The sequence below is a fragment of the Buteo buteo genome, chromosome 24 (genome assembly GCF_964188355.1).
Source record: "Buteo buteo chromosome 24, bButBut1.hap1.1, whole genome shotgun sequence".
Classification (NCBI taxonomy): Eukaryota; Metazoa; Chordata; class Aves; order Accipitriformes; family Accipitridae; genus Buteo; species Buteo buteo.
Genome location: NC_134194.1, coordinates 3,810,479 through 3,835,677, shown reverse-complemented (window position 1 = coordinate 3,835,677; position 25,199 = coordinate 3,810,479). Strand labels below are relative to the sequence as shown.

The 25,199-nt window shown below is 38.6% G+C and overlaps 1 protein-coding gene across 1 annotated transcript; it reads right to left on the bottom strand.

Moving 5' to 3' along the window:
- Positions 1 to 1,162: 1,162 nt before the first annotated feature.
- On the bottom strand, positions 1,163 to 25,195 carry SEC24A (SEC24 homolog A, COPII coat complex component). Its single transcript, XM_075056569.1, has 23 exons — positions 25,023 to 25,195; positions 19,373 to 19,894; positions 16,878 to 17,045; positions 15,113 to 15,190; positions 14,616 to 14,782; positions 13,846 to 14,018; positions 12,704 to 12,806; positions 11,771 to 11,897; positions 11,303 to 11,412; positions 10,798 to 10,910; positions 10,016 to 10,134; positions 9,315 to 9,370; positions 8,792 to 8,998; positions 8,363 to 8,483; positions 7,616 to 7,774; positions 6,912 to 7,085; positions 6,391 to 6,501; positions 5,815 to 5,990; positions 4,169 to 4,306; positions 3,391 to 3,495; positions 3,161 to 3,253; positions 2,496 to 2,599; positions 1,163 to 2,087 (listed from the first exon to the last, which is right to left on the bottom strand). The coding sequence occupies exons 1-23, from the start codon at positions 25,093 to 25,095 to the stop codon at positions 1,973 to 1,975; spliced, it is 3,312 nt and encodes a 1,103-aa protein (XP_074912670.1). The 5' UTR covers positions 25,096 to 25,195; the 3' UTR covers positions 1,163 to 1,972.
- Between the last annotated feature and the right edge of the window lie 4 nt (positions 25,196 to 25,199).

Here is a 25,199-nt window from a genome sequence, read left to right as displayed (position 1 = left end):
GTAAGAAACAGACTTTGGGTGGGCTGTTAGATGCAAGGATGCATTTCAACATCTGAGTGATAATAGTCCCCAAACACAAGTTTTAAGTCATAACCTATGCAAGTGCATAGCTTCCATTTATGATTTAAAGAGACCCTTTCCGCTGGAAAAAAAAAAAATCAGACTGTCAAAACTTAAAAAACCTCTTCACTATGACTAGAAACCGTGCAATTCTCTGAAAATCTGTTCAAGTAAATATACTCCTGTTTGCTATGTAGACAGCAGACAGGGAAGCTTAAATTGGTTCTAATAGTCTTTTCATGCTATTTTAGACATTGTTCTGAACTTTAGCTTCTTGCGCTCAAGCGACAAGAACAACTTCCGCAAAGAAACTTCTCCCCTGAAGTAAGGCAACTCCTGACAATCACGTGCAGCTACAGCCTGAAATGGCAGCAAATGATTACCCTATGATGTCCTTTGACATTTGTATCACAAAATGTAAGTTAACTAGCCTAATCACAGTACGTTTGACCACTTGTGTTTTACCTGTTCAAGTTACTTGCCTCAGAAAGTAGGTTTTGCAAGACCTTTAAGTTTACCACTATTAAACAAAAAAGCAAACAAAGATTTTTCTATATGAAACACTTCCATGGGCATTGGGATACAGTAATTAAATACTCTTTATGTTGGTAGCTTTCAGTGATAGCTTAATCTCCAAAACAGAACAATTACCAATACACTTTTACAAAATGATTTAAATATTTTTGTATATAAATTTTCACTTCAAGTTCAATGTCAACTTCCGTTTGTAGCTCTGGCAGGGATGTGAGAGTATATTTAAAGCTTTTATTTGGTGCACACTGGCTTTGGACCTAGGCCTATTACACAGCTGCAGTAAAAACAAATTTTTTTTTTTTTTTAAACTTCAAGTGTGTCTCAAACCATAAACAAATCTTCAAACACAATATAATATTTTTGTCTTTGGGAAAATAGTTTCTTTTCCAATTTTAACATCGAAATATTCAATGTTGCCTTGAAACATTGTTTGAACTGCTGTCATACAAACTCACTTCAGAAACACACTAGATTTTAGGGGCCTAACATTCAGTTAATGTAAACAAGAGCCAAAAGTCTAAACATAAACCAAAAAATCTGAAATAACCTTCCTTGCCCTTCTCCTCCCACACCATTCACAAACTAAAATTAGAACTATTCCTCTTACTGAAGAAAAACAAAGCTTGCCATCTACCTAAGTCTACTTTTGCTGCTGACTCAGCCACTGACTTTTTCAGATGTCTCTCATATAGGGCCCACTCCTGCCCACTATTTTTTAATTAGAATACTGACTTATTAAAAGCTTTAACAAATTCAGCCATCTTGTCTGGGTTAAGCTTACCTTTAGTCCTATTAGCCATAATCCAATCCAAGCACTGGATTCTACGCTTCATAAGTATTTGTTCGTTTCACAATGAACAGTTGTTTCATTGCTACTTTAAGCATTAAGTTGAACATTGAGATGTTCTGTCTGTAATCACTGGATGCACTTAGAAAGAATTTCCCTGCAAATCATGATCAGTATTGTGAGGTTTTATATCTAGCAGCAAAAAAAAAAAAATAAAAAAAATGCAGAGTTACAGAAATATACATTTTGAACAACAAAGAACTCTTTATTTTACAAAATGTATTTCACCTTTTCAGTATTGCCTTTGTAAATGTACTTCATGCTGCAACTACTTACAGTAAAAACATGATTTGCAGCAAATTAAAGGTGCTCAGCCAGTTCCAACAGTTTGATTTTTTTTTTAAGGTACAATATTATGTAGTTGCACATTTGATTCTCAGATGTGGTCCTTTATTTGCTTTAGTTCGTTGAAATCACAGTGAGAACTTCTCATCAACTGCCTCAGGCCACAGATTTAATGAAGATACTACAAGCACAATCGTTCTTTACTGCAAAATCTTTCCTTAAAGAAGTGAGCCAAAGGCTAGTGTTTCATTTATTCACTTGCTGCTGTATATGAAGGAGGAATTCATAGTATGATAAGGCTGATTCTGTTCTGTCTTCAATCATATTTTGCAGAAAACTTGATTTCAATGGACTGTCGTCCCTTAAAAATGAAAATATGAGCATTTGAGTGAAATAAACATTCGCCAAGATCTACAGTGCAATGAATTAATAAAGCTACAGGTCAAGTGGCAAGATATTTCAAGAGTTTAAGGACATATGAAAAGAGGATCTCAAATAGCCCTTGTGATTAATCCTAACAAGGGCAATTATCAGCATTTACTACATTTATCCAACATTAACTAAAGATTGTTCTATACATGTAGCCTTTTTTAGTCTGGAAATTCTAAGTGGAGACAACTCATAACAAGTCATATCCATTGTCAAATCTGTTAGGGGCAGCATGCACTGTTGTTAAAATTTTCATTAAGAAAGTTCAGTATATGATATCCAAATACATATTGTTAAAAGGTTCCTAAAGAAGCACAAAGACCATTAAAAAACCACTTACTTTATTATATATAGTATAGGAAAGAAAGGTCTCTGTTCTCTCAGCCAAGAAATGAAAGCTATTGTTCTGATGGATTCTGCAGTTTCAAGTTCTGGGAGATGCGTCTAAGAGGCAAAGGGTATCTTTAATACATACATGATATTTTTCAGAAAAACAGCAAAAGGAACACTTAAAATAGCCCAACTCTATCCTAATCATGTATAAAGGAAAGCCAGACAGATAAGTTTTGTGATGTATAGTTTTAGTCTAGTCTCCTTTTAAAGAGCTTGAAACAGTCAAGTGCACTAAACTGGTATCAGCAATTGGCTATCAGAACAGTGATGACAGAGCTGTGATTGATACCTGTTTTACTGCAGAAACCGAAGGATTTCCCACTAACCCACTGTGCTTGCTGTTTGCTAGTATTCTCAGTCTGCTCCCACAGTTCTTAGAAACTTAATCATTGCCAGCCTCTCCTTACTGTGCTTTCATGGGAAGATCTATAGAGTTTTAGCCTGGAGAAACTCCAAGAGAGGTAATAGAAATTCTTTCTTTCTTTCCCTGAATCTGGATTTATAGTGAATAATAACTAAAGGGCTAATATTTGAATAGTAGTATTTCAGTTCTCGTGAAAATAATATTCTGGCAGGACTGTACCATTGGTGTGCAGCAAAGCAAGCACGTACCATGTTCTGTGGTATTGAGCCATAATTTGGAACTCCAAGGACTTGGCTGATAAAGCTCTGCCCACAGTTCTTCCCAATCCACAGAAACATTACCTGAAAGATACCCAGTAATACCAACATCAATCCAATGCAAAACCACACCTCAGCGGTCTCTTACACATTTTGAATTCTCAGAAAGAATGCATCAAGTAAATTTGGATACTTAAGATCACCACCACCACACAACTTACAGAGCCAGCATCCATAAGGTAAGCACCATCCCTACTCAACTTCTCCACTGACAGCTGGAGAATGGGTGGCTGAGGTATAGTTCTATCATTTATGTTAAGAGCCCCCTAAAGGAAAAAGCAAAAAGAAAAACAGTGGTTCACATCTTGATGCATTGAAACAGGCACAAGAACGGAAGGTTAAATAAGAATAGGATGTATTACACTGAATACTGAAGCTGGACCCTTTTTCTCCGTTTAGTTCAAGTCATACTTCAAGTGCATAATTTACTAATAAATCTTACAATGTTTTATTTGGAGAGGGTGTCCTTCATCAACTTCATCTTAGTTAATTAGTTCTAGAACTGGAATATCAGATTTGCTATGTACAAAAGACATGATTTCTAAAATTTTTCAGGCTCTTACACAGACATTCACTGTTCACAGAACTATTTTGACATTTTAAAATAAAGGAAGCTCCAGAGGGACAAAAAGCATGTTATACTGTCTTTACGTATATGTGATTCATAGTGCAAGATAATGACACAAGGCAAAAAGTGAAGTAATTTAGAAAAAACCTTCCCCATCCACCCATAGCCAGAGCACAGCTTCTCTCCAGAATTCCTCAATCCAGTCCCAAATAACAAATGCATAAATGCAACAAATGGGAAAATATGAAACAGTAAGTTTTAGGTACACAGCTTTAACATAGAAAACTTGTGAGATTAACACAAATATATTTTCACATCATACAAATCTTTGGAATCAGACAAACAGACCATGTAGCAATGCAAATACTCACCTCATCTGTGAGATTATCAACTCTGTACAGACTGGGATGTGTCATAAGCATGAGGTAAACAAGGGGCTGGTTTTTCACTTGACACATGGTAAAAATGCGTTCATCTAAACGTGCGTTTGTCCCAGTTTGAAATGCTTTCTGCAAGATCAGGCATTTAATTTGACCGTTAAAGCAAAGTCAGATAAGCTGAATTTAGCACAGCACCTATTGTTTATTTCTAACTTACTTAAGTCTTAGGGATGAGCCATAGGTATTTTCTCATGGTATGGTATTTTACCACTGCTCTTTTAATTCTCCATAGTTCTCTTCAGTGTTTCACATATAAATCATACAAGTCTCTTTATTCCCATTTCTGGGTTCTAGAATTAACTGTGACCTTGCACCATCAATCCTTTCTAGTGAGCACTACAGCTGAGATGACAGCATCTTGAAATATATCTCTTCTAACATACACCTCAAAAATGCTACTTGATGGAATTTAAAAGAACAAATATTGGAGCAGTTTACGATTGCTTTAATGTACATAATCTTAGGTAATTGTGGATTTACAAGAAAGAGATACTCCTGGCTCGATGGGACAAAAAAAACCCAACTAGAACTGAAACAAGGGCTCACTCCTCCCACTTGACTGGGTCAAACACTTATAAAGTCTTCTACATGAAAAAGCTCACATGTCAGGATGAACATGCTAGTAACAACATGCTGGGTAATTCCTTATCAAGAGGCATGAATCAGAAAATTCTCTCTAGAACAGAAAGCTAGCTTGTCCAATACTTAAAATCACTTCTAGTATCATTTCAGCGAAATACAGTCAAAAAATACTTACATTGAGTAAATACTGTGAAATGCTTTAAACCTTTTGCAAGATCAGGCAGCCAACTACCTCCTTACCAGCCAGGTAGCTCTCTTTTAATCCACATTGAACTGCTATGTGGAGCTACGTTTCCAGAAATGCAAAAAAATTAGATTTCTGAAAAAAACACTCTACCAGTACCCTGCCACATTCTCTAGACTAGTCAGTGTCTTTAATATTTTCCTATTCCCTTGCCTAAAACATTTATACTTTTTTTTTAATACACACTTCTGAACTCCTGCTTCTCAACTATATCATTCTCCATAGTGATATTCTTTAAACATCTTCTCTATCCCGTCACTCTCCTCTGCAGGCAAGAGCAGAAGGCCCGTCCATTACCCTGATACATTTGCTCATTTGCTCCATAAAATACTCCAAATCCCTCCATTTTTCATAACAGACTCCAAGATAAAAACATATTTGCCACCTGTAAAATCATATGTTATCTACCCAGGCCTGAGAAACAATTAAATACGATTTGTTTTACACTGACCTTTCAAGTCATCAAATTCTGGGGGGCAGAGAAATGGAATTCTTATCTTGAGAGAACTTTTATCTGTGCAAGAAGGATCATTCTCAAATCTAAAATCTCTCAGTAGTCTAATGGCAAGTTGCAGGAAGACTGGTTTTATTAAACAATCTAAATCAAGCAACTTCTCCATTTTGAGTCCTTCAAAAATACTGAAAGAGAAGCTAGATGCTATTTTGTACATCGAAGAAATGTCTTTTTACTTCAGGTTGACACGCCCAAACAGACAATCATGCTCTTGCACAGCTTCCTTGTAACTCTTACCTGTTTTAAGAGTGCCAGTACGTAAAGTGGAAAGAGCCGTAGTGAGAAGGGGGCCATGAGACCAGGTTGTTGAATGCTTAAGACTGATGAACGGTAAGCAGATAAAGAGTCTATCACTGCGTTGACCAAGGCATCCCGAGCATCACTCAAGGTAGCAGAAACTGATCGATCTACAGCTAAAAATAGAGCACAAAGCTCAAATAAGAGACTTTTCGTCCCTTGGTAGGAATACAGTCACATATGTTAACTTTTCTCATTTTAACATATACTTCCATGCATCTTAATAAGCTTTTACTACACTATAGAGGAAGCCAAGACAAGTGATTCAGAAAAAAAAGCCAGGGGCCCATGATGATTCACCAGAGTAAGTCCAGGTGACTACATACATCTATACTGATACTTTACCTAAGCCAAGCATTAAAAAACCCCAAACAACCAACCTCTTAGGTTTGCAACTTAGAAAGCACCCTTAGAAAGAAACAATCTTTTCTTCTAATGTTACTCCCTAGAGGACTACTGCTCAGAGCTTTAGGGCTGTCATCCATACACATCCAAACAAGCTCTTATCATGCTTACCCATGTTGGCTAACAGCCCAGTGATGGCTTGTACATCTGCCCCTAGGTAGACCTCACTCAGTGTTGTTACAACAGGTAAGCACATAGTGTGGACACGAATTCGTCTTTCACCTGTAAGAAAAGAAAAACTGTAATCTCCAAACATAACTTCTGTTTTGTGAAAGAATACAAGAAATGCCACTGTTTACTCAATAGCAAAAAGAAAATTTAAGATTTAATCTAATTTATCATACAAGTGGTGAATCAGGCCATTTCCAGTAGCTTTTAAAAACGGTTAGGTCTCAGTTTCTGGGTTAAGTTTACCTATTTTCAGACCAGAACTAAGTTTTCCACGAAACTTCTCTGTCTGGAGGAAGCAATAACATCAACAACATGAGTAACATATCACAGCTGTGATCTTGATAATAGATAAAATAGTTTGTCTAAGTTACTGCAACTGAATAGCAGCTGATAAATGGACACAAGAAAACTCATCTGAATACTCTACTGTCAATGCAGCTAACAATACCTGAATATCTTACCTTTGCTGGATGTGTACAGAAGAGCTGACTGAAAGGAAACAACCTGCATATCAGTAAGACTCTCTTCTACTGACATTTGCACAGCATATCCTGCATCTGGGTTTACATTGGGTAATGACAACAAGTCTGTAGATCGTACGAAGAAGTTCCCATGGAAGGTATGAATGGAAAGACCTACAAGATAAGCATGGCATCAAATAATTTTTATTTTTATAGTCGTGAAGTACAGACAGCATGTACACATGTGCCATCACTGTTAGATTGCTCTGTATCAGAACGTTAAGATCATTCTCAATGAAATAAAGCATCTTCAGGAAAGGTAAATATCCTAAACAGACAACTAATCCATAGAATCCACAAAGCCTCACAGAAAGCAGGAATTAGGAAGTCAAATCAATGCAGAATAGTAGTAAGTCTCTAAACTATAAAAACAGTTCCTTGTTGAAATAGCAGTCCAATAAAATTTCCAGTTTTAACCACTGTAAAATGGAACTTGGATGCCAGTAAAGATACTGCAAATACAGTCTTTAATAAATGGTCTGATTCCTGGTACTGAATTTTACTTTTCTAATCTTTGTCTTTTAACCAGTTAAGCTTACATAACAACCAACATACCAATCAAAACATTTCTAAATAACAGTAAACACCCACTTCCCCTCTGCCTGCCTGCCCTACTCCCCCAATCAAAAAAACTGTGTTCAAACCTTTGGTGCATCTTATCCTCATGACAGCCTCAAACCCAATCTTTCTAGTTAAATATCGTTTCAGTTCCTTTTGCAGTTTCTCCACCTGGACAGGGTTGTGTTTATGATGGTAAGACTGGTAGTAATAGACACTACCTGCAGAATACCTTGATATACAACCTGAAACAAAACCCACATATATTGGCAGATTGCAGACAGTTGCTGGTGTAAGTCTTTTAAATATACAAGTTGAATGCAATATTCCCTTTAATTATTAAACTGTTCACACCTGCAAATAGTTGTTGCACAGTTACAGACCTGCATACAGAGACACAGATGTAACACAACTGTATGTTCAAGTATGTGCGTAGTTTCAGGTGTTAAAATAATTTTCCATTGGCCTGAAATTACAGGTACTTTGTCACTTGAAAGTGGTTAAATGGAGAAGAAAATAACTAAAATGCTAATGAAGCTTTTTCTAAAGATGTTTACACTGATGGTTAAAAGGCATAAAAGAAGGAGAGCCACTTATACCAGGATCACAAGAATCCTGACTCACTAAGGCAGAATATAAAAACAGCTAGGTTAAATCAGGAAAGACTGAAAGATTACATCCTATTCACTGTCACTGCTCATCAAGGATTAATTTGCATCTTAACACACTAGATTCATTCAAATCGGGTTGATATACTAAGTGTTAATGTAGATTCTATGTATTTGCCAGAAGTACAAGAGTTACATGCCCCAAAACAGCTTAATATGACTTACCTAGAGAAGCCAAGTCAGAATATTGTCCGCTAAGAAGAAATAAATCCACTGCAACCTGTTGCCCTGAGCAGTCCAAGGCTAACTTCTTGTAAAAATCAGTCGATGGTGTCAGATGTATGTCCTGTTAATACAATAAAGTATTACAAAATACAAAAGGAAATTCAAACAGATTAACACATTTAATGCCTGTTTTCAGAGACACTAATAATTGATTCTTCATCACTGATTACAGTGATATCTTAAAAAAAAATCAGATCATTAATCTGTGTTTATAGTGCTTGGTTTTTTTTTTGTTCTTTCTACTACTTTAACAAAGGAAGGTTAGCGCAACAAGATAACCACAAAATTAACCCAGAACAGGCAATTCCAGAACCACCTACATGTACAGAACAGGGTAGTCAGTTCTCTCAGCCTTTTTGCTTTTCTAACCTTTGCAGTTGCTCTTTGGTTTGGCTCTTCTCGTGACTTTAGTGCTCCCATTCCCACAGATGGAAGCTGTGTCTGGAAGACAGAGATTCTACCTCCAGTGGGGGACATCAGTTTAAAGGCAGCCTGTAATGCAGGCCCCAGAGCACTCTGAGTTTCCAGGGACTTGGTAAACATCTGTGGCAAGGTCCTCAACAGATCTTGAATTAGCTACAATTGAGAAAACAAATGTATTAAGGCTAGGAGTCTTTGGAGTTTTCTTCTTTATAGAGCTGATTGCTCAACATACATAAACACATATAAACACTTCTAATACTAAGGTAGTACAGAAAAGGCCCTAGCAAAAGTCAAGTACTCTCTTGTTTCAGGTTGGCAAAAGTTCACAGTCACATAGATAAAGACCTCTTTTTTCCACCTCAAACTTGGCATTTAAACTGTAGGTGTTAAAGAGCATTAAGTAATCCAGGAATTATCAAGCGTATCCCAAACTACGTGAATGTCACTAGTTCTTTAAGGTAGTTCTTACCTCTTTATTTTCATTTAAATTTACTAATAAGTTTTCTGGCATTGGTATAAATACATCTGGAAGGAAAAAAAATATATTTATTTTTTAAAAACACATCAAGCTTCCCTCAATTCTATTTGCCAGCCATTATACCTATTGAAAAAAGAATACAGTATCAGTGTGTAAACCCATTTAAACACAATTATGTGGATTTCTTTTTTTTTTTTTCCCCTCATAAGCATACCTGTGGCTAGAATGCCATGTTAGAGTAGCAATCAACAGGGCTGAAGGATAATTAAGACTATTAAGTAAAAACACATAGCGAAGATTTTCTAGTGTTCATTCTGCCCTGCCCTATAACATAAAGTAAAAGGTGACTTGAAACTAAAGGCAGAAGAACAAGCGCTAAGCATCAGTCACCACAGAATCTGTAACAATTTACCAAGCATCAGTATTTGGGATCGTAAGAGAAATCTAGATAATTGTACAAATTAAACTAGAAATTAGGAAGGCTGTCTTCATGTTTTACATAATGAAGAGCCACAGCATTGCTCGTACATCAGGGGCTTCATAAACGAACACAGACATATGCTACTTCTAAAGCCATTGCTAGAGAGACTAAGGATCTGATCTAGAAACTCTCACGAGAAATATTTCTTAAAAAGGCTGTCAAAACCAGCAGTCATTAGTAGATACTAATCACAGAATTTATTTCTGCATACCTTCAATATCTGAAACTATAAGCATCTGAGGCTGAGAGAGACCTTCCTGAAGACTGTAGAAATGGATTGTGCTGTCAAATGTTATGAAGCCTATTTTTGTTCTAGTGTTCCCAGGAAGCCTAAAAATGAGACATATGGTGTTCAGCAAGATGAAATTTCATTTCTGCAGGCTTTTTTCTCTTTTTTTAAAAACATCCACTGCACCTGTCCAAGGTTGTTACCAAGTAGTTAGCTTAACAGCTACACTGCAACAGCTTGACTAAGTCATTTTGGAGAAAAAAAGAAAGAAAAAAAAGAAGCTCATAGTAGAGTCACCTAGCAGTCACTCAAGAATTTTTTTAAGAGGGTATTAAGAAATGGAAGAAAAGGAAGAAACAAGCTGCAAATATCAAGCAGCATTTATATTGGTTCAAACAGCACGTATTTTATGAAAAGTTTATTAGACGTAAGCATTCCTTTCAGCAAATGCTTATCTGAACTTCAGCTTTTAAAAAATACAGTTCAAAAGACATCATAAACATGATGTTTAGTCCTTTGGGGGATTGATGAAGCAGATAGGAAAGAGCCAGACTGAGAAACAAGACTCAAAATTACTTTTGATACCAGTGCAGCTGTGATGGGAAAAAGACTACAGCTTTACACTACATTTTAATACATCATTGGCCACTGCTAGCCAATGCTAGGAAATTTCTCTTCTAGACAGGAAGTACTGGCATGTTGATGTCTATCAGAAGTTTCATAAGAGGAACAAAAAAAGGAGATTCTAAGAAAAAGGTACTTACAAGTCAAGATTGTCTAACAAGGTCTGGCAGACTGTATTCAAGTATCCTGTCTCTATTGCATTATGAGACACATCAAACACAAAGAGGTACACAGGTGGTTGAGGTGGACGTAGCTGAGTAAAGAAAAGATTACCTTTAATTTTCAAATTAACATTTATTAGATTGGGTTTATTCATTCCACTGCAAGTTTAAACTCTATTAAAACAGCATACAGATGACAGGTAAAACTTCTGAATGCATTTTTCTTATTCAGTAGCTCTAGGACTATAGTTTTCTTCCAGAAGACCTACAAATGCCTACATATTTTAAATGCAGAACTTTGACATCATGAATGTTTAGAAACGAAGAACTATCTGAAGTCCTTCCCATGAGTTCTCAGATACACTCCTTGAGGCAGCAACTGTTCTACTAAGCTGGAAAGCATCCTCTATAACAAGGCTTTTTCTGACTTCCCTCTGGAAATAAAACAAAGGGAGAGAATAACTAGAAGTAAATAAAGCCTTACCATGTATTCAGATGGAGCCATAAACTCAATAGTAGCATTCTGGACTTCAGGTCTTTTATGAGGTTCTCCATAAACTCTTGTCACAGGATTATACATGAATTCTTCAGGAACTATGCAGATAAGTTTATATATTATTACTTGACACTAGTATTAGCTGTGCTGCATTTTAAAACAAATACATCAACTCTTTTGTGCCTGTTGGGCAGCGCTTCTTGGAGAACTACACTAGATAGGGCAGCTACTTTGTCACCTGCTAGGGTACCTTGGAAGATGACATCAGACTTACTTGTTCCTCATTAGTGACACCAATGTCTTTGCCCATGGGAAACACTTCTCATGTCTCACAGCCCCAGCATGACTGATGATGATCCCTAGTACTGATATGGCCAACAATATTACAGTCTCAAAGGCCAAGGTGGGAAAGGTTAACCTTAGCAGTTTAAAACAATAAGCACATTTAAAACCTACCATCATTCACTCTATAGCACAAATTGCATTTCCATCTCCTTTGGTCTAGAAAGCTGACAAAAGGGTTAATGTATGTCCTGCAGGAACGGCATCTCACAATAGTACTTGAAGTGACCACTGGCAATTGCTGGAAAAGAAAAGCTTCCTGTTTTAAAGCATCACCACACTACAGCTATTCATCTACAATAACAACATTATCTTCCTGGTTAGCTAGTCAAAACATACTTGTTGAAGGAAGTATTTCTGCATCCTCACAGCACCCCTACAATTCCTTAATAAGAGGACTGGTTGGAGCTCTAACCTATTTGACTGCATAAGTTCCCTTTTCAAGCCTCTAAAGTCTTGCATTTTACGTTGATCGTTCAAGACCAAGTCCTATACCCAATACAGATAAAAAAAATCAGAAAAAAACCCACATCTTTGAAAAATTATTTAAATTTTGAAAAATAACAATGTTTAAAAGAGGCATTGCTAAATTCACAGTCTTCTGGCTATCTGAGGACATCCAAACCCCTTTAACTTTGTTAATTCTTAATTAAGAATTAGTACTAGGTTTGGTATAGGAAATCAATAACTACAACTGATATCTCTGACAAGATAAAGCTATCTAAGCAATACTGGAATTTAAATGTGTTGCCTTCTGTCACAGGCCGAGGGCTGTGCTGCCTTTAAGCTTCTGTTTTTTTGAAGTTTGGGAGGGTTTTTCTTAATTAAGAAGTGAGGCTTGAACATTTAAAAATGGCAGGGAGATAAATTTCAGAAAAATTACAACGATCTGTATGGAACAGGGAAATGTCAGTTACCAGGGTAATTTTTCTGGGCCAAGATTAGCCAATGTACTTGCCCTTCTTTTATAATCCATTGTCCAGCTCTGGACTTTAATACGGGAGTAGTTGATATTTCAGCATTTAAAGTTTTGAATATTTGTCATACCGATAAGTCTTTGAAAGGATGAAGCAGGAGCCCCAAAGGAAGTTTGGCTTTATTCAATAAGGCCTGAGTTTGAGGAATGTTAGTCAGGGTACAGCGGAACAACCTACATGGAGGACAAAGGGTTATTTTCAGAGGCTTTCAGATAATAAAATGATTTCAGTAGTACAGAGCACCCTTATATTTTTCTAGAGCTGGTGATGGTGAATATCCATTTCCAGATAAAGGATCTTCTCCAACTCTGTCAAATCATTCTGTTTTATTCTGAGCTTGACCCACAGTACCTACTTTGAGTTCTTATGTTATTTTATACACATGCTCTTCACACAGAACTGAGCATCATTTTAATCACTCAAGTCAAAGCTAAGCCTAACAATGTTCAAAGTGGCACCAAATCTTTATATACTAAGTGTTATTTTGGAATACCATTTTGAGGTGGCCTTGTATACAAATCTGAACTAGTGAAGTTTAAAAAGTTATCTTAAAACTACACAAAACTAACTATAAACAACCCCACAGTCATTTCAGGGACTTCAGAACTTAGTGGCTTCCACAAGTGCAGATGTGCACAGTACTTCTGCAAATCCAGTCCAGCTTGTTTGTTTGGACAACTTCACAAAGATGCTGTTATTTCCTTTATCTATCATAAAAGACTTGGAAAGCAGGAGTACCTGGTTATACACAGTTTGGTTGGTCTCCTCAAAGAGAGGACTTGAATAACCAATTGCCAGACTCTTGTTTGACATTCCATTTACTCCATTGTTTTAAATGGTTACCTCAATACGGAGGTCACTCATGTTTCTGCATTCACAGTCTTTTTGGTGTACCTCACTCAAGTGAGTTAACTCCTATTTTATATCTTTTCTCAATCATACTCACTGCCAGCTATATTGTAAAGTTTTTGTGTTGTACCTATCTATAGCTGCCTTGCAAGTAATGTATTTTTCCCTCATACTTTCTACACAGATAATTTTCCACATTTCAAAACCGAAACCACTTACCGCCTTTATCATAACACAGTGAAGCCTGTTTTCAATGTTTTCTACTCACAAAATTAAGGAAATATTTTGTGAAGATTTATGTCTAAAAGTAGGCATTTATAATTCTACTTATTTTGATGAATTATAGCAAATGGATAATCTTACTCAGGGTTACAATTGAGCTTCTGGATGTCTTCATGCAAGTTTGGGACAGGAGCCTTCAAGAGGGTCATAGGAAGAATATTCCTTTCTTGAAGAAGATTCACAGGTCTTAATCCTTCTTGCTGTAGACTCAGGCCCCCCATAGATGCAGTTAAGTGATTAGTACTCAGGGCAGGCTAGAGTCAAAATTTCAGAAATTAACACCAATTACTTGGACAAAACCCACAGTTCATTTAAAAAGCAAACATATTTGCCTTTCAGTTTTTTGTTTTGTTTGTGTATTAACTGCCATTGTATTACAACAATACATTTAGAAATACTATTTGTTACATAAACTTGGACTTAGGCATGTAACATAACAGAGGTAAAAATTAGCATACATTTGCTACAAAGCTCTTGAAATACAGAGGCTCAGTTGGCGAAAGCGTTCGTCAGTTTGCTTTGAAATTTCAGGAAAATAACCCAATACTTCAGCTAACAACAGCAACCTGAGGGAAGAAAAACATGCTAAAAGCAGCTGAAAGTTTTAAGAGTAATATTCTTAACAGATTCAAGGATAGGAAACTTCAGAAAGAGCTGGCACCCAGCTTTTCCAAATTGATACAAGGTGTCAGCAAAAGCATTAGTTTTAGACTACATCTACCATACTGAACAAATGGCACAGCAAACCGTAGGAGCAGCACCCCACAGATGCACAACACACACCAATCTTCGCTTTTCTTTACCCACACGCACCACGGGTAGTACCAAGATAAAAACCAGACAATCTTTACCTGGTGGAAATGTTTAGAGCCATCCGGATATTGCAAAGCAGATGCTTGCATTCCTGGTGCTCCAGGTGGAGAAGTATTTTGGTAGCCTGGAGGTAAGGTAGGGTAAGAATACCCAACACTTCTATTCATCTTAACATTTGGAGGTGCAGGAGAAGGATGTGGAGTTGCTAAAGGCAGAGAAGACAAATACTTAAAATTAATTGCTGAAGAACAGCAACTTGCTCAGTGTGTTAATAAAGCAGGAGGGCTTTTTGTTGTCATTTAGTTTCTAAGTGTAAACAACTGACAACTGCTGTCAATTTTGCAAAATGCTCTTAACTGCTTTACCATACTTACAGGCAGACATGCCCATTGTCAATGCTTCAAATTTCATATTTAGTTTCAAGACATCGAACCAAGTATATATGTTTGTACATAAATGCCTAAAATTCTGTCTGTCCCAGATGCTTTTTAAAAAAGTTACATAATAATAAACATTTTTAATTCCAAAGCCTTACCCATGAGGCCACCACCTTCTATTGCATCATAGCTGTTTTGCACCACAGACCCATCGCTGGCAGCAGATGTAGCATCGCCTATTAAGAAACACAGTCTCAGTAAAAATTTTCACAAGTTACTAAGAAGTTGTAGGATTTATTTGCAATTACCTCATGACCTGCTGGATGAATATTAAGATTACTTTGGATCTACTTTGTTCTGTCCCAGGACAAAACAGAATTAAATATACATCTTAACCTCTTTCTCACACACACTTTCCCTGCTGATGTGACCTCAACAAAGGACATTCATAAAACCCCGCAATCTTTTTTCAAGGAAAACAAAAGTCCCTACACTGCTGGTTGAATGATCTTTTAAGATTACTTCAGATTAGATATTTGCCTTAACTTCCAAGCTGATACACAATAAAGTGTCAGGGTACACTTCTTTCTCAACAGAGGAAGTGTCTGTAGGCTAGCTGCAGTTTTCAAAGCACCTTGGAATTTAGGTACTGAGTTCCCTGAAGAACTTTTTCCACTGATAATTCACAGAAACACCAAATTCTCTTCACTTACACACTTAGTCCAGCACTGCTCACCAAACACCAACAGTTCTGATATGGTCACATACCAGTAAAGATACAAATTCCAGCTGAGAGAAGAAAAACCTTGAAATTGAGAGAGTGCTCCTAAAGGACTGCTTTTTGTAAGCTAGCTATGTCTCAATATACAAACCCAATTACCTATTGCTAAGGAGAAGTAGGTACTCAATTTACTTTTTATTATCATTAAAATCTTTAAAGGTGGCCCAATGAAAGGAACTTGCATTATACACTGAATCTTGCTAGTACGCAGCAGTCAAGCTACTTCACAGACTAAACATTTCTACCTCTCCATGGCCCTGGAAATGTTTCTCTTCATTTTGCAGAAAAGACTTTCTAAGCAGAAGCAGTTTCTAATGCATTTCATATGTTCAAAGCTAAGCTAAATCTCAATATACTATTCTTGTACTCACACAGCTACCACATACAAGAAACTGTCAATCTGAACATGCAAGGAACCAACAACTTTGACAGAACAAACTACATATGTAAAAATAAAACTGCTGACTACCACGTGGCCCCATCTAGCATGGGCATTAAATGCAATACAACTATAGGTCTGTTTGATACGGAGCCCTGATGAATTCTTAAACAATGGCATATTTGTGCAAGGCCCACAGGAGACAGAGGAAGTCAGGTATCTGTCTTCAACAGCTGACTCTTAACAGCCTCTAGTAACAACCTTCAGAAAATGAACAAATCCAAGATATGTGTTTCAGTGATTTTACACAGAAGGGAAGAATAAGGTACAGCTACATAAACAGGCAAGGAATTGCAGGGTCCGCATTTTAGCTTTCCCTGCAGAATAAAACAGTACAGGAAGTTATACATAGATTATATCCTCCACAGCAGTCAAGGATGCAGAGAAATCAAAATTTCAGTATCACTTTAGAACATTAAAAATAAAAAAAAAAGAGATGGCAACTATGGGAGACATGGACATGTCAAACAGCACTTAGGAATCTATTTTGAAGTGTTAATTGTTTTATTTTATTAACAACTGTCAACAAGAAATATTTTACTTCCTTCCAAGTCCTTACCTGCTCCTTTCAGATAAAATTATGCTGCATTAGTATCAATTTTACCATTTGAGTGTCTAATAGAACAGTGTACTTGACTTTAAAGGTTGCACATTAGAGCAAGTTGTAATGTGCAAATTCAACAAAGAGCAAATTATTTCTTACCATCTCGATTTGCAGCTGAATTTAGCAGAGACTGTGTATTAGGTGGTCCTGCTGTCAGTGTTGGTGGCCTAATTAAAGGTGGACCACCAACTGGTGGAGGTCCTAAAGGTGGCCTTGCAGGAGGGTGGAGTGGAGTTAAAGGCTGAGTCACTGGCGGAGGTGCAGATCCTGTAAAGAGATTAATTTTTAGGAGTTTAAGACAGCTGAAAAAGTCACAAAAGTTTTGTTACAAAAATGTGCAGATTGAACTCTAAATATTCCTCTTATTCAAATGATGAATAGCATGAGATACATAAATACTAACATGCATCTAGAAGGTTTAACAACTTCAGATTGTTTCTGTCATGCTCTTCTCATACTGGGTTCCTGTAGCTATTATCCATGATCTCTCTTTCAGCTTTTTTGCTGCTATTGTTGGGAAGAATTTCAAGAGGTACAGAAAGCATCCCAACTTCAGTTACTAAGTCTGGACTTTATAAAGTTATAGTACAGCCCCATATGAACAAACTAGTAAGCGTCTAAACAGATCACTTTTGACAGGATGCTCATCTTCCATTTCAATAATCTGATACAAAACAGCAACGTACAGATTCTATAGCTACTAAAATTGCTTGGGAAAAAGATTTCACTTGGGAAAGCATCAGCAATGCGCAGTTTGAATAAACTTGCTGTGCGAGTGTGAGGTGTTTTGCTCTGAAATGTTTAACCCTCCATGTTAAAAGTCACAGGAAAGTTTTTAATTGCTTCTGTTTTAAAATTCTAGGACTTTCTCAAGCCAAGACATTTAGAAACCCAATTGCTTTTCTTCCCTTCAAATAATGCCAAATCCTAAGAGCCCTTCCACCCCTTTTTTCCCTATTATTCCAGAGGCCAGTAAAACCGCCCCTTTAACTCTAGGAAGACACCAATGTTTTAACATAAAAGCCAGCCTTTCAAAAGATAAGGCCAAATTGTACAGTATCACCAGGTCTCAACATGGTATAGAAGCCTGTAAGCCATACACAAAAGTATACTGACAAATTCCCCACCACACAAAATATGCAACTTCATGAGCCTCCACAGTATGGTCACATTTAAGGGAGGAGGGAGAGAAAAAAAGGAAGGAGGAAAAAAAAAAATTACATTCAGTGAAATTACCTGTTTGTTCACTTAGTGTTTGATACTGCAGAACTAATTAATAATTGCTATATGCAGGCAATACTATCACAGAACTTGGAAGAGATTCTGTCTCTGAGAGGCTGTCCAAAGTTGGCCATGCAGGCAGGAAGCTGGCAGAGCTTTGTTCTAAGAATGAGCATGATCAGCAAAGCAAGCTAAATTAATTTTAAAAGTGATCATTGTTCTACAAAAAACTACCAGGGAAAGTGCTCAGGAGGAATCACCATTGAATGGACATAAGAACTGTTATTCCAGACACTCTCTCATTTCATATGCCACTTTCCAAAATTTCTCAGCATTTTCCTCCCTAACTCCAAATTCCTAATTGTTTATTCCAATAAACTGCCAGAATTTGTTTCATAAATCCTGTGAGCTTAAGACAGTTTGAATATCCTAACAAAATTAGTCAGGCATGTAACAAAAAAACTAGCATCAAGAAAAATATCTAAGGAGTCTAAAAAGCATTTCACAAGAAAAAATATTTGCTTTAACATATAAAATATTTCTGTATGTAACTCCTATTAGCTCAGTTTAAAAAAACCCTCTGTAACGAGGAACAGCAATCTGGCAAAGAGAAACTTGAGTATTAACTTTGTTTCCCTAATACTCACAAGTTATGTAAGAGAGCTATTTAGCGTTGAAAAAGCTTTTCGCCACTGCATATACCACCACACAAGCAGCAGTAACAGAAGTGGTAATTCTTTGCATCGCATGCTTTCAGAGTACATTCTAGGGACTGACAATTATTATTATTAGATAGTGAAAATTACAAGTTTGGAGGAAGGAAGCTTTCCATTCAACTGGCCCCTACTTCAATGGCACAGAATGCTTTTCAGTTTTCTTTCCAGGCTGTCCTCAAGTTGTTTGCATCAACCTGACTTAGGCTGTTCAGAGAACTACATGAATCAAGTGATTAATGGAAAGGCTAACAAGTTTTAAACTGCAAAAGACCATACTCACTCAACAGGACTACAGTTTTCAACCATGAAGTCCCGAAGTCCCCACTTGACTGAAGCATGCCAGTGCTCCAACAGCCACCCCAAGGAACGGTGGAGGTCACAGAAACAGCATTACCCACACACAGCTTCCCAAAACAACGAGACACCATTCAGGAGTTACCTGCTTCAGCCAACTGAAATGCCTGACCCACGCACAGAACTTCCATTTCTAATCCAAAGAAACCACCCCAGTATTTGTGATGTACATTTTATCAGAGTATCTCCTTTGACAACCTTGTTTCACAAGCACAATGCCTCTGCATAGTCAATTCTATATACTTTTCTTAAAAAGGACGCGGAGAAATGGACACTAGTAAAATATAAAAAATTTATGGTTACCTGGCTTCATATAGCTGTTCTGAAGTGGAGGACCTCCTGGAGAAGCAGCATATTGATAATTTCCTGGAGGATTTGTATTTCCTGATAATGACGACGGTGGCTGAGCTGACCCTGTCCCCGTCATGTGAGCCAAATGGCTTGTTTGAGACCCAACTGGCTGACTCACAGGAGTCTGGCTGTACTGCCAGTTTGAAAGCACTGGTGGGCTAGCTCCAGGAGGAAAGCTACCAGCAGATGATATAGCAGCTGAGTTTTGCAATGCAGGCAGCAGCACTTGTGGAACAGGACCTGTCTGTTGTACTGGTGACCCAGAGAAAGGTGCCACTGGTGGTCTATTGAGAGTCTGCCCAGGTCCTTGATAATTGTTTAATTGAGAAACGTTCTGAGAGCCACTATAGTTGTACTGTCCAGAAGTCTGATGGGGAGGAACCTTTGCTGGCATCTGATGTGAATACAATCCTGGAACTGAAGGGCTATATCCCTGGCCATCTGATGAATGCATCAGCTGATTTTGAACAGGGCCTGGAAGAAAAAAACCAACAAACCCTTTAGAAAGTCAGTGTTGCATATCACTTCTGAAAATCAGAGATGTTCCTGGGAATCTCTTTCCTTAGGATTTTATTAGTCTCCAAGCCATAAAAGTAATCTTTCTTTGTTTTTTCCCCCTCAAACAACCAGGTGTAAGTGACAGAAGTACTGCTGCAGGAGACATGAATTTGATAGGATTTTGCACTTAGATTTTTGTTTTGTTTTACAGTAGCCTCGCAACCACTAAGCATTCCAGTGCCTGAGCGCAATCTATCCTCCTAGACTGAAATTCACATCGAATACTATTTCTATCTTCAGAAACACCCAAAAGCAAGCCGACCAAAGAGGAGTGCTCTCCCACACAGCTGGCAGCAGTACAAGTAAGCAGACAAAGCGGAAGCATCCATTACATAATAACTCAGTTTCATTTGATGATTGACACCAACTTAAACTTTAGCTTATGGCAAAGGCACGAACACCCAGTTTCAGCATAGGTCACCATGCTGTTTCTCAAGTAACAGAGTTAATCTATGAAAGTTTCTGCAGTTAATTTTAGTAAGAGAACTATTCCATACACATACCACTCATGTGAGTAGCTAACTGGTCACGAACATGGAATGAAGGGTGATTTTGTCATAAAATAACTCACCAATCAGGAAAATAAAACTTGATATGTTAATGGCGCATTTTATGTATTTGTTGGTTGGTATAGCTGAACTAAGTTTTACTCTCATTTGAAGAAAAAAAAAAAATTGAAAAAAGGTTAGTAACTCTCCAAGCAGTAAACAACACTGAGCATAATCAGATTTGTTTTACACAGGAACACAAAGAGACAGAGTAACGTGAGATTTCCAGTGCAATACAAGCTCCTTCAAGAAAGTTACTACTACAGGTTGTTCACACTGTTGCCATAAAATGGATACTCTGAAAGGAGACTAGAAATTTTCAAGTGAAATCCTTCTGAGTAGAATACACTAGATAATGCATGCCACAGCCAGCCATGACTCCTTAAAAATTACTAAAACGCTTTCCAATATTCTATCATTTATTTAAGCGAGCCACGCTGTGGCTCCCCCCACACTCCCCAAACACACAGTTTGAATAGTGGAGACATTCCACATACACAGTTAAAATATCTGAAAGCAGAAAAGATCCTCTTCATGGTTTAGAGTTAAGATCCTTTTCTTTGCAACCCCATACTATTCTCCAGATTTCCAGAATTAGTTAAGATTTGGACAATCTTTTTGAACCTAGATAAACAAAAGCACTTAACTTTCCAGACCAGAAATGCCTGCAGGATTCAACACTTGAATTTTCAAAAACATGCCAGAGAGATTAGCTTGGAAAGTGGATATATATTTACCATACAAGTACTGGAAACAGCTGTTATGAGAATGAAGTCACAGAATTTCATTTAACATTGAAACAAAGACAGCTGGTTTCCTATCGAAACATTCTAGTTAAATTTCAAAAGGTGAGGAAGATCACATTTCCAAGTTAAAATAACTTTGAACTCAGGCATTTCTGACAACAAATTAGGCTAAACGCAGAATACATTAAAATACTTAGTTAGGACAAACACTGCACCGGTCATTTAGCTCCTCATTCCCTAGAAAGCCTTAGGCTATGGATCAGACAGCTGTTACTTCACTGAATATTGTACATATCCACGCTAACTACATAGCCAAGGCAGTACTACAGTGCCAGTGACCTCATCCTCACTGCCTCTGTTATTTGCGCATAAAAAGTACATACCATATTATTCTCCACCCATTATTCTCAATGCTACTTATCGTTCAGTTAGGAAATCCAGTTATACCCTGCTGTCCTTACAATGCTCCTCATAAATCCTAGTAATTAATAATTCTCTACAACCAACAGTGTCTAAACAAAAAGCTTGCAAAGATGAAAATGCTAACAATTATAACTCACCTTCAAAAATTACCCTGTGGTCTATCAGATGGGTTTTCAACAATTGATTTACAAAATCCATTGTAAATTAAACTTGCTAACTCTGAGAATGATGAATAATTCTTATGTGATGCCTGGCCTCCTGACTGCATCAGCATGTACACTGATATAACAACTTTATTATAAGCCGTATGAAAAATACAGAACAAATACAAATTAATTTCATAACTTGATTATTCACCTTAGAGCATGACTCTGTACCCTAGGCAGGAATCAGAATACTTAGACTGCTCTTACACACACTGTTTTCCCTGCTTGAGGGATAAGTTTGAGGATAAAGCAATGGAACTGACTGACCTGATATCTTCTACGGCAGTTTGCTTTAAAAAAAAAAAAAAAATAAAAATAAATAAATTGAATTCCCAAAAGCATGATGTTCCAAATTTCAATTTTTATTTTTAAAGTCACAAGCACAACGAGAAGTCTTGATAGCCTGTGCAGAGTTCATGTTTCCAAGACAAGCCTGCATAAAGCTGCCAACAAAACTAAAGCAACAGCATTGAGGGGTGCAAACCCTTTCCAAAGGGCTTCACAGTGCACAAAAACTTCTCAGGACTTGCTGTTTTGCTGCTGCCAGGTACCCGTCTTGACCTGACCTCTCTACTGAGGCCTGCCAGAGAGCATATAGGCTCTCCAGCTTTCCCCGAATGCTGCTGCTGGTTTTCTGTACTGTTCTGTGAAGCCAAGAACCAGCGAGGAACTCAGTGTAGGCTGAAGAGCTAGACCACCTGCACGGCAGCAAAACCACCAACACTCAGAGACCAGAGAGATGAGTTAGTAATAAGAGGTAGGCCACCTACTTAACAGCGAAAGACACCTCTACAGGAACACAAGGTCATCTGACATTTCTAAGAGATCAGGAACAGCACCAGAATATATATGAAGGTTGCCTGATGGTTCTATAAAATGAGGGGTCAAAATATTAGTGCAGGAGGCTAGGATTCAAGTCATATTTTCTGCCATACAGAATTTCAGCATCACCTACTCCAAGCTAGTTATTTAGTATATTGCTTTCACTAGCTGCCACCTCTCCAACTTCCAGGGAGATGCAAGATAAACATACTGAAAAGCTGCATCCCAACCTAACTGCCATGGGATCGGTCACCACCAGTGCCCACTTCAGCTGACTTTGACCCACTGGTTTCCAAACCAACAGCTTCTAAAGCATCTCATGACCTCAAAGCGCCATGCTAAGATACCACATAAGGAGAGCAAAACAGTTCTAAAAGAATTGTTTCTCCTTCTTGTTTGCACTTCGGATCTGTTAACTGGAAAGCAAATTAGTAACCTACAGTTAAATGAATACAGAATACTGGTCCTATTAAAAGAAAAACACAAATGAAGTAGAAAAAGGTTGTTGCTAAGCAACCCGATGCTCTGTGCTAAACAATTTCCCAGTCAGCACACGGTGCTGCTGTGACAATTTACTGCCTTCACTTTACGGACACGCGAGCTTGGGAAGTTACCTGCAGTAAAGCAAGCAACAAGTTGAGAGGAAGAGCTGACAGCTATATAACAATTTATCATTCTGTTGACAGCTTTCTTTCCTCATAGACCACTGTAAATACCTCAGAAGTACTCTCAGTACCCTCTAGACTGTTTTAAAAAGCGTTGTTTTTACTGTAAAGGTTAAGGATTGCAAGCACCTTCTCAACATGTATTTTAAACAACGCTAAGAACAGTCCATGCTTGAATAATCAAATTTATTCAAAAGGCCAGCAACCCAAACCTTATCTCTAACATACCATAACAACTGTTTGATTTTATTACCTTGTATTTGCGTAACTCTAAGTTTCAGTTCTTTATTTTTTATACACCTGACAGCCGGGTAGCCTGAAATACCTCCTCCTCCGACTGCCTCTCCAGAACTTCCATTATGTGCTTAATCTGACTACAGGGAAATCAGCAAACATGAAGCGATGCCAGTCTGTAAATCATCCCACTCGATTACTCCATTAGCTAACGTTCTCTTTGTACATTCTCTGCTTAGACCGAAAGCTCTCCAAAATAGAGGCTCTCTCTTCAAACTGTATTCATACGCTTCCCACTTTCTTGACCCTATAAGCAACTATACGGTTGTTTGTAAAATGCCATTTTGCAGATGACTTTGAGGAAACGTAATAAGTGCGCTGTGAAGGAGGAGGGGGAAGACAAGTCAAACCATTTAATTACTCGTGCATAAAACAGAAAAATCAAAAGATCTCATTATAACTGAATTGCTTATGATGCAGCGCAACTACTGAAACACAGAAGCATGTAATTAAGGAACCAAGTACAGAGGATGCTGCCTGTATATGCGAAATCAGGAAATACTTCCAACAGCACAGAATTCCACACATGCAAAGAAAACAGATACGGCGACAAGGCTTGCCTTGTTTTTCTTTCTTCCTAGCTTAAAAGGCTGGCTAGTAAGTTATTCAGTTTCACCTTTGACATCTTGTTTTTGGAAAAAAAAAAAAAAGTACATATTTTGAGGGGAAGAAAGTCATCAAGACTTTCCCAGACCACAGCGCACGTAGCAAGACAAAATAAAGACAAGATAAAAAATAAAAAAAAGCCCCGTTTCGCTGCAGCCAGGTCTCCCCCCCGCCAGCGATAACCACAGTGCCACATGTACAGCTCCGTTCCAAAGGGTCAGGGGCGCAGGGCGCTGCCTCGGTTCCCTCGGGGGTACGGGCGGCAGAAACATCGCACAGACCGGGAGACGCTCCCGGGGGGTGGTGGTGGTGGTGGGTCAGAAGGACTCGGTCGCCCCCATTTTTTATAATTTTTTTTTTTTTTAAACACCCCCCCGCCCCGGGACGCCGGGTGTCCGGTGAGGGCGTCGCTGAAGCCGGACACTGAGCTGTCCCCGAGGCCGCTGCGAACCCCTCCCGTTCCTACGGGCTGCAACTGATCGAACCGAGCAGCTAACGCAACGGGGGACACCCCCCCCTCCGCCACCCCCCCCTCGTCCGCCCGCTCCCCCCACTCCCTCACCCGGGACGCCTCCTCCCCGCAGGCACCGGCACCCCTCCCCCGCTGCCCCCGGGGAGAACGGGCGCAGGGCGGCCCGGGGGGGAAGCGCCACGGAGCGGGAATCGCCCCCACCACCAGGCCCCGGCCCTGCGGCCCTCTACCGCCAACGAGGCGGCCCCGGTACCGCACTCACCATTGCTATAGGGCTGCTGGCCGGCGCCGTTCTGGCTGGGGTAGCCGGTGGGGGGCCTGGCGGGCTGGGCCATGGCGGCAGGCTCGGCTCGGCTCGGCTCGTCCGGTCTCGTCGGTGCCGCCCGTCTGGCAGCGGCCGGCCCAGCTCGGGGGAGGAGGGAAGGGACGGGCCCCGCAC

Coding starts and splice junctions, on each gene's coding strand:
- SEC24A (XM_075056569.1), bottom strand. CDS start 25,095: ATGGCCCAGCCCGCCAGGCCCCCCACCGGCTACCCCAGCCAGAACGGC. Junction 7,775..8,362: donor TTCTGACTTGGCTTCTCTAG/GTAAGTCATATT, acceptor GTTTTGTTTCAG/GTTGTATATCAAGGTATTCT. Junction 2,600..3,160: donor GCTCAATACCACAGAACATG/GTACGTGCTTGC, acceptor TTTGCCTCTTAG/ACGCATCTCCCAGAACTTGA.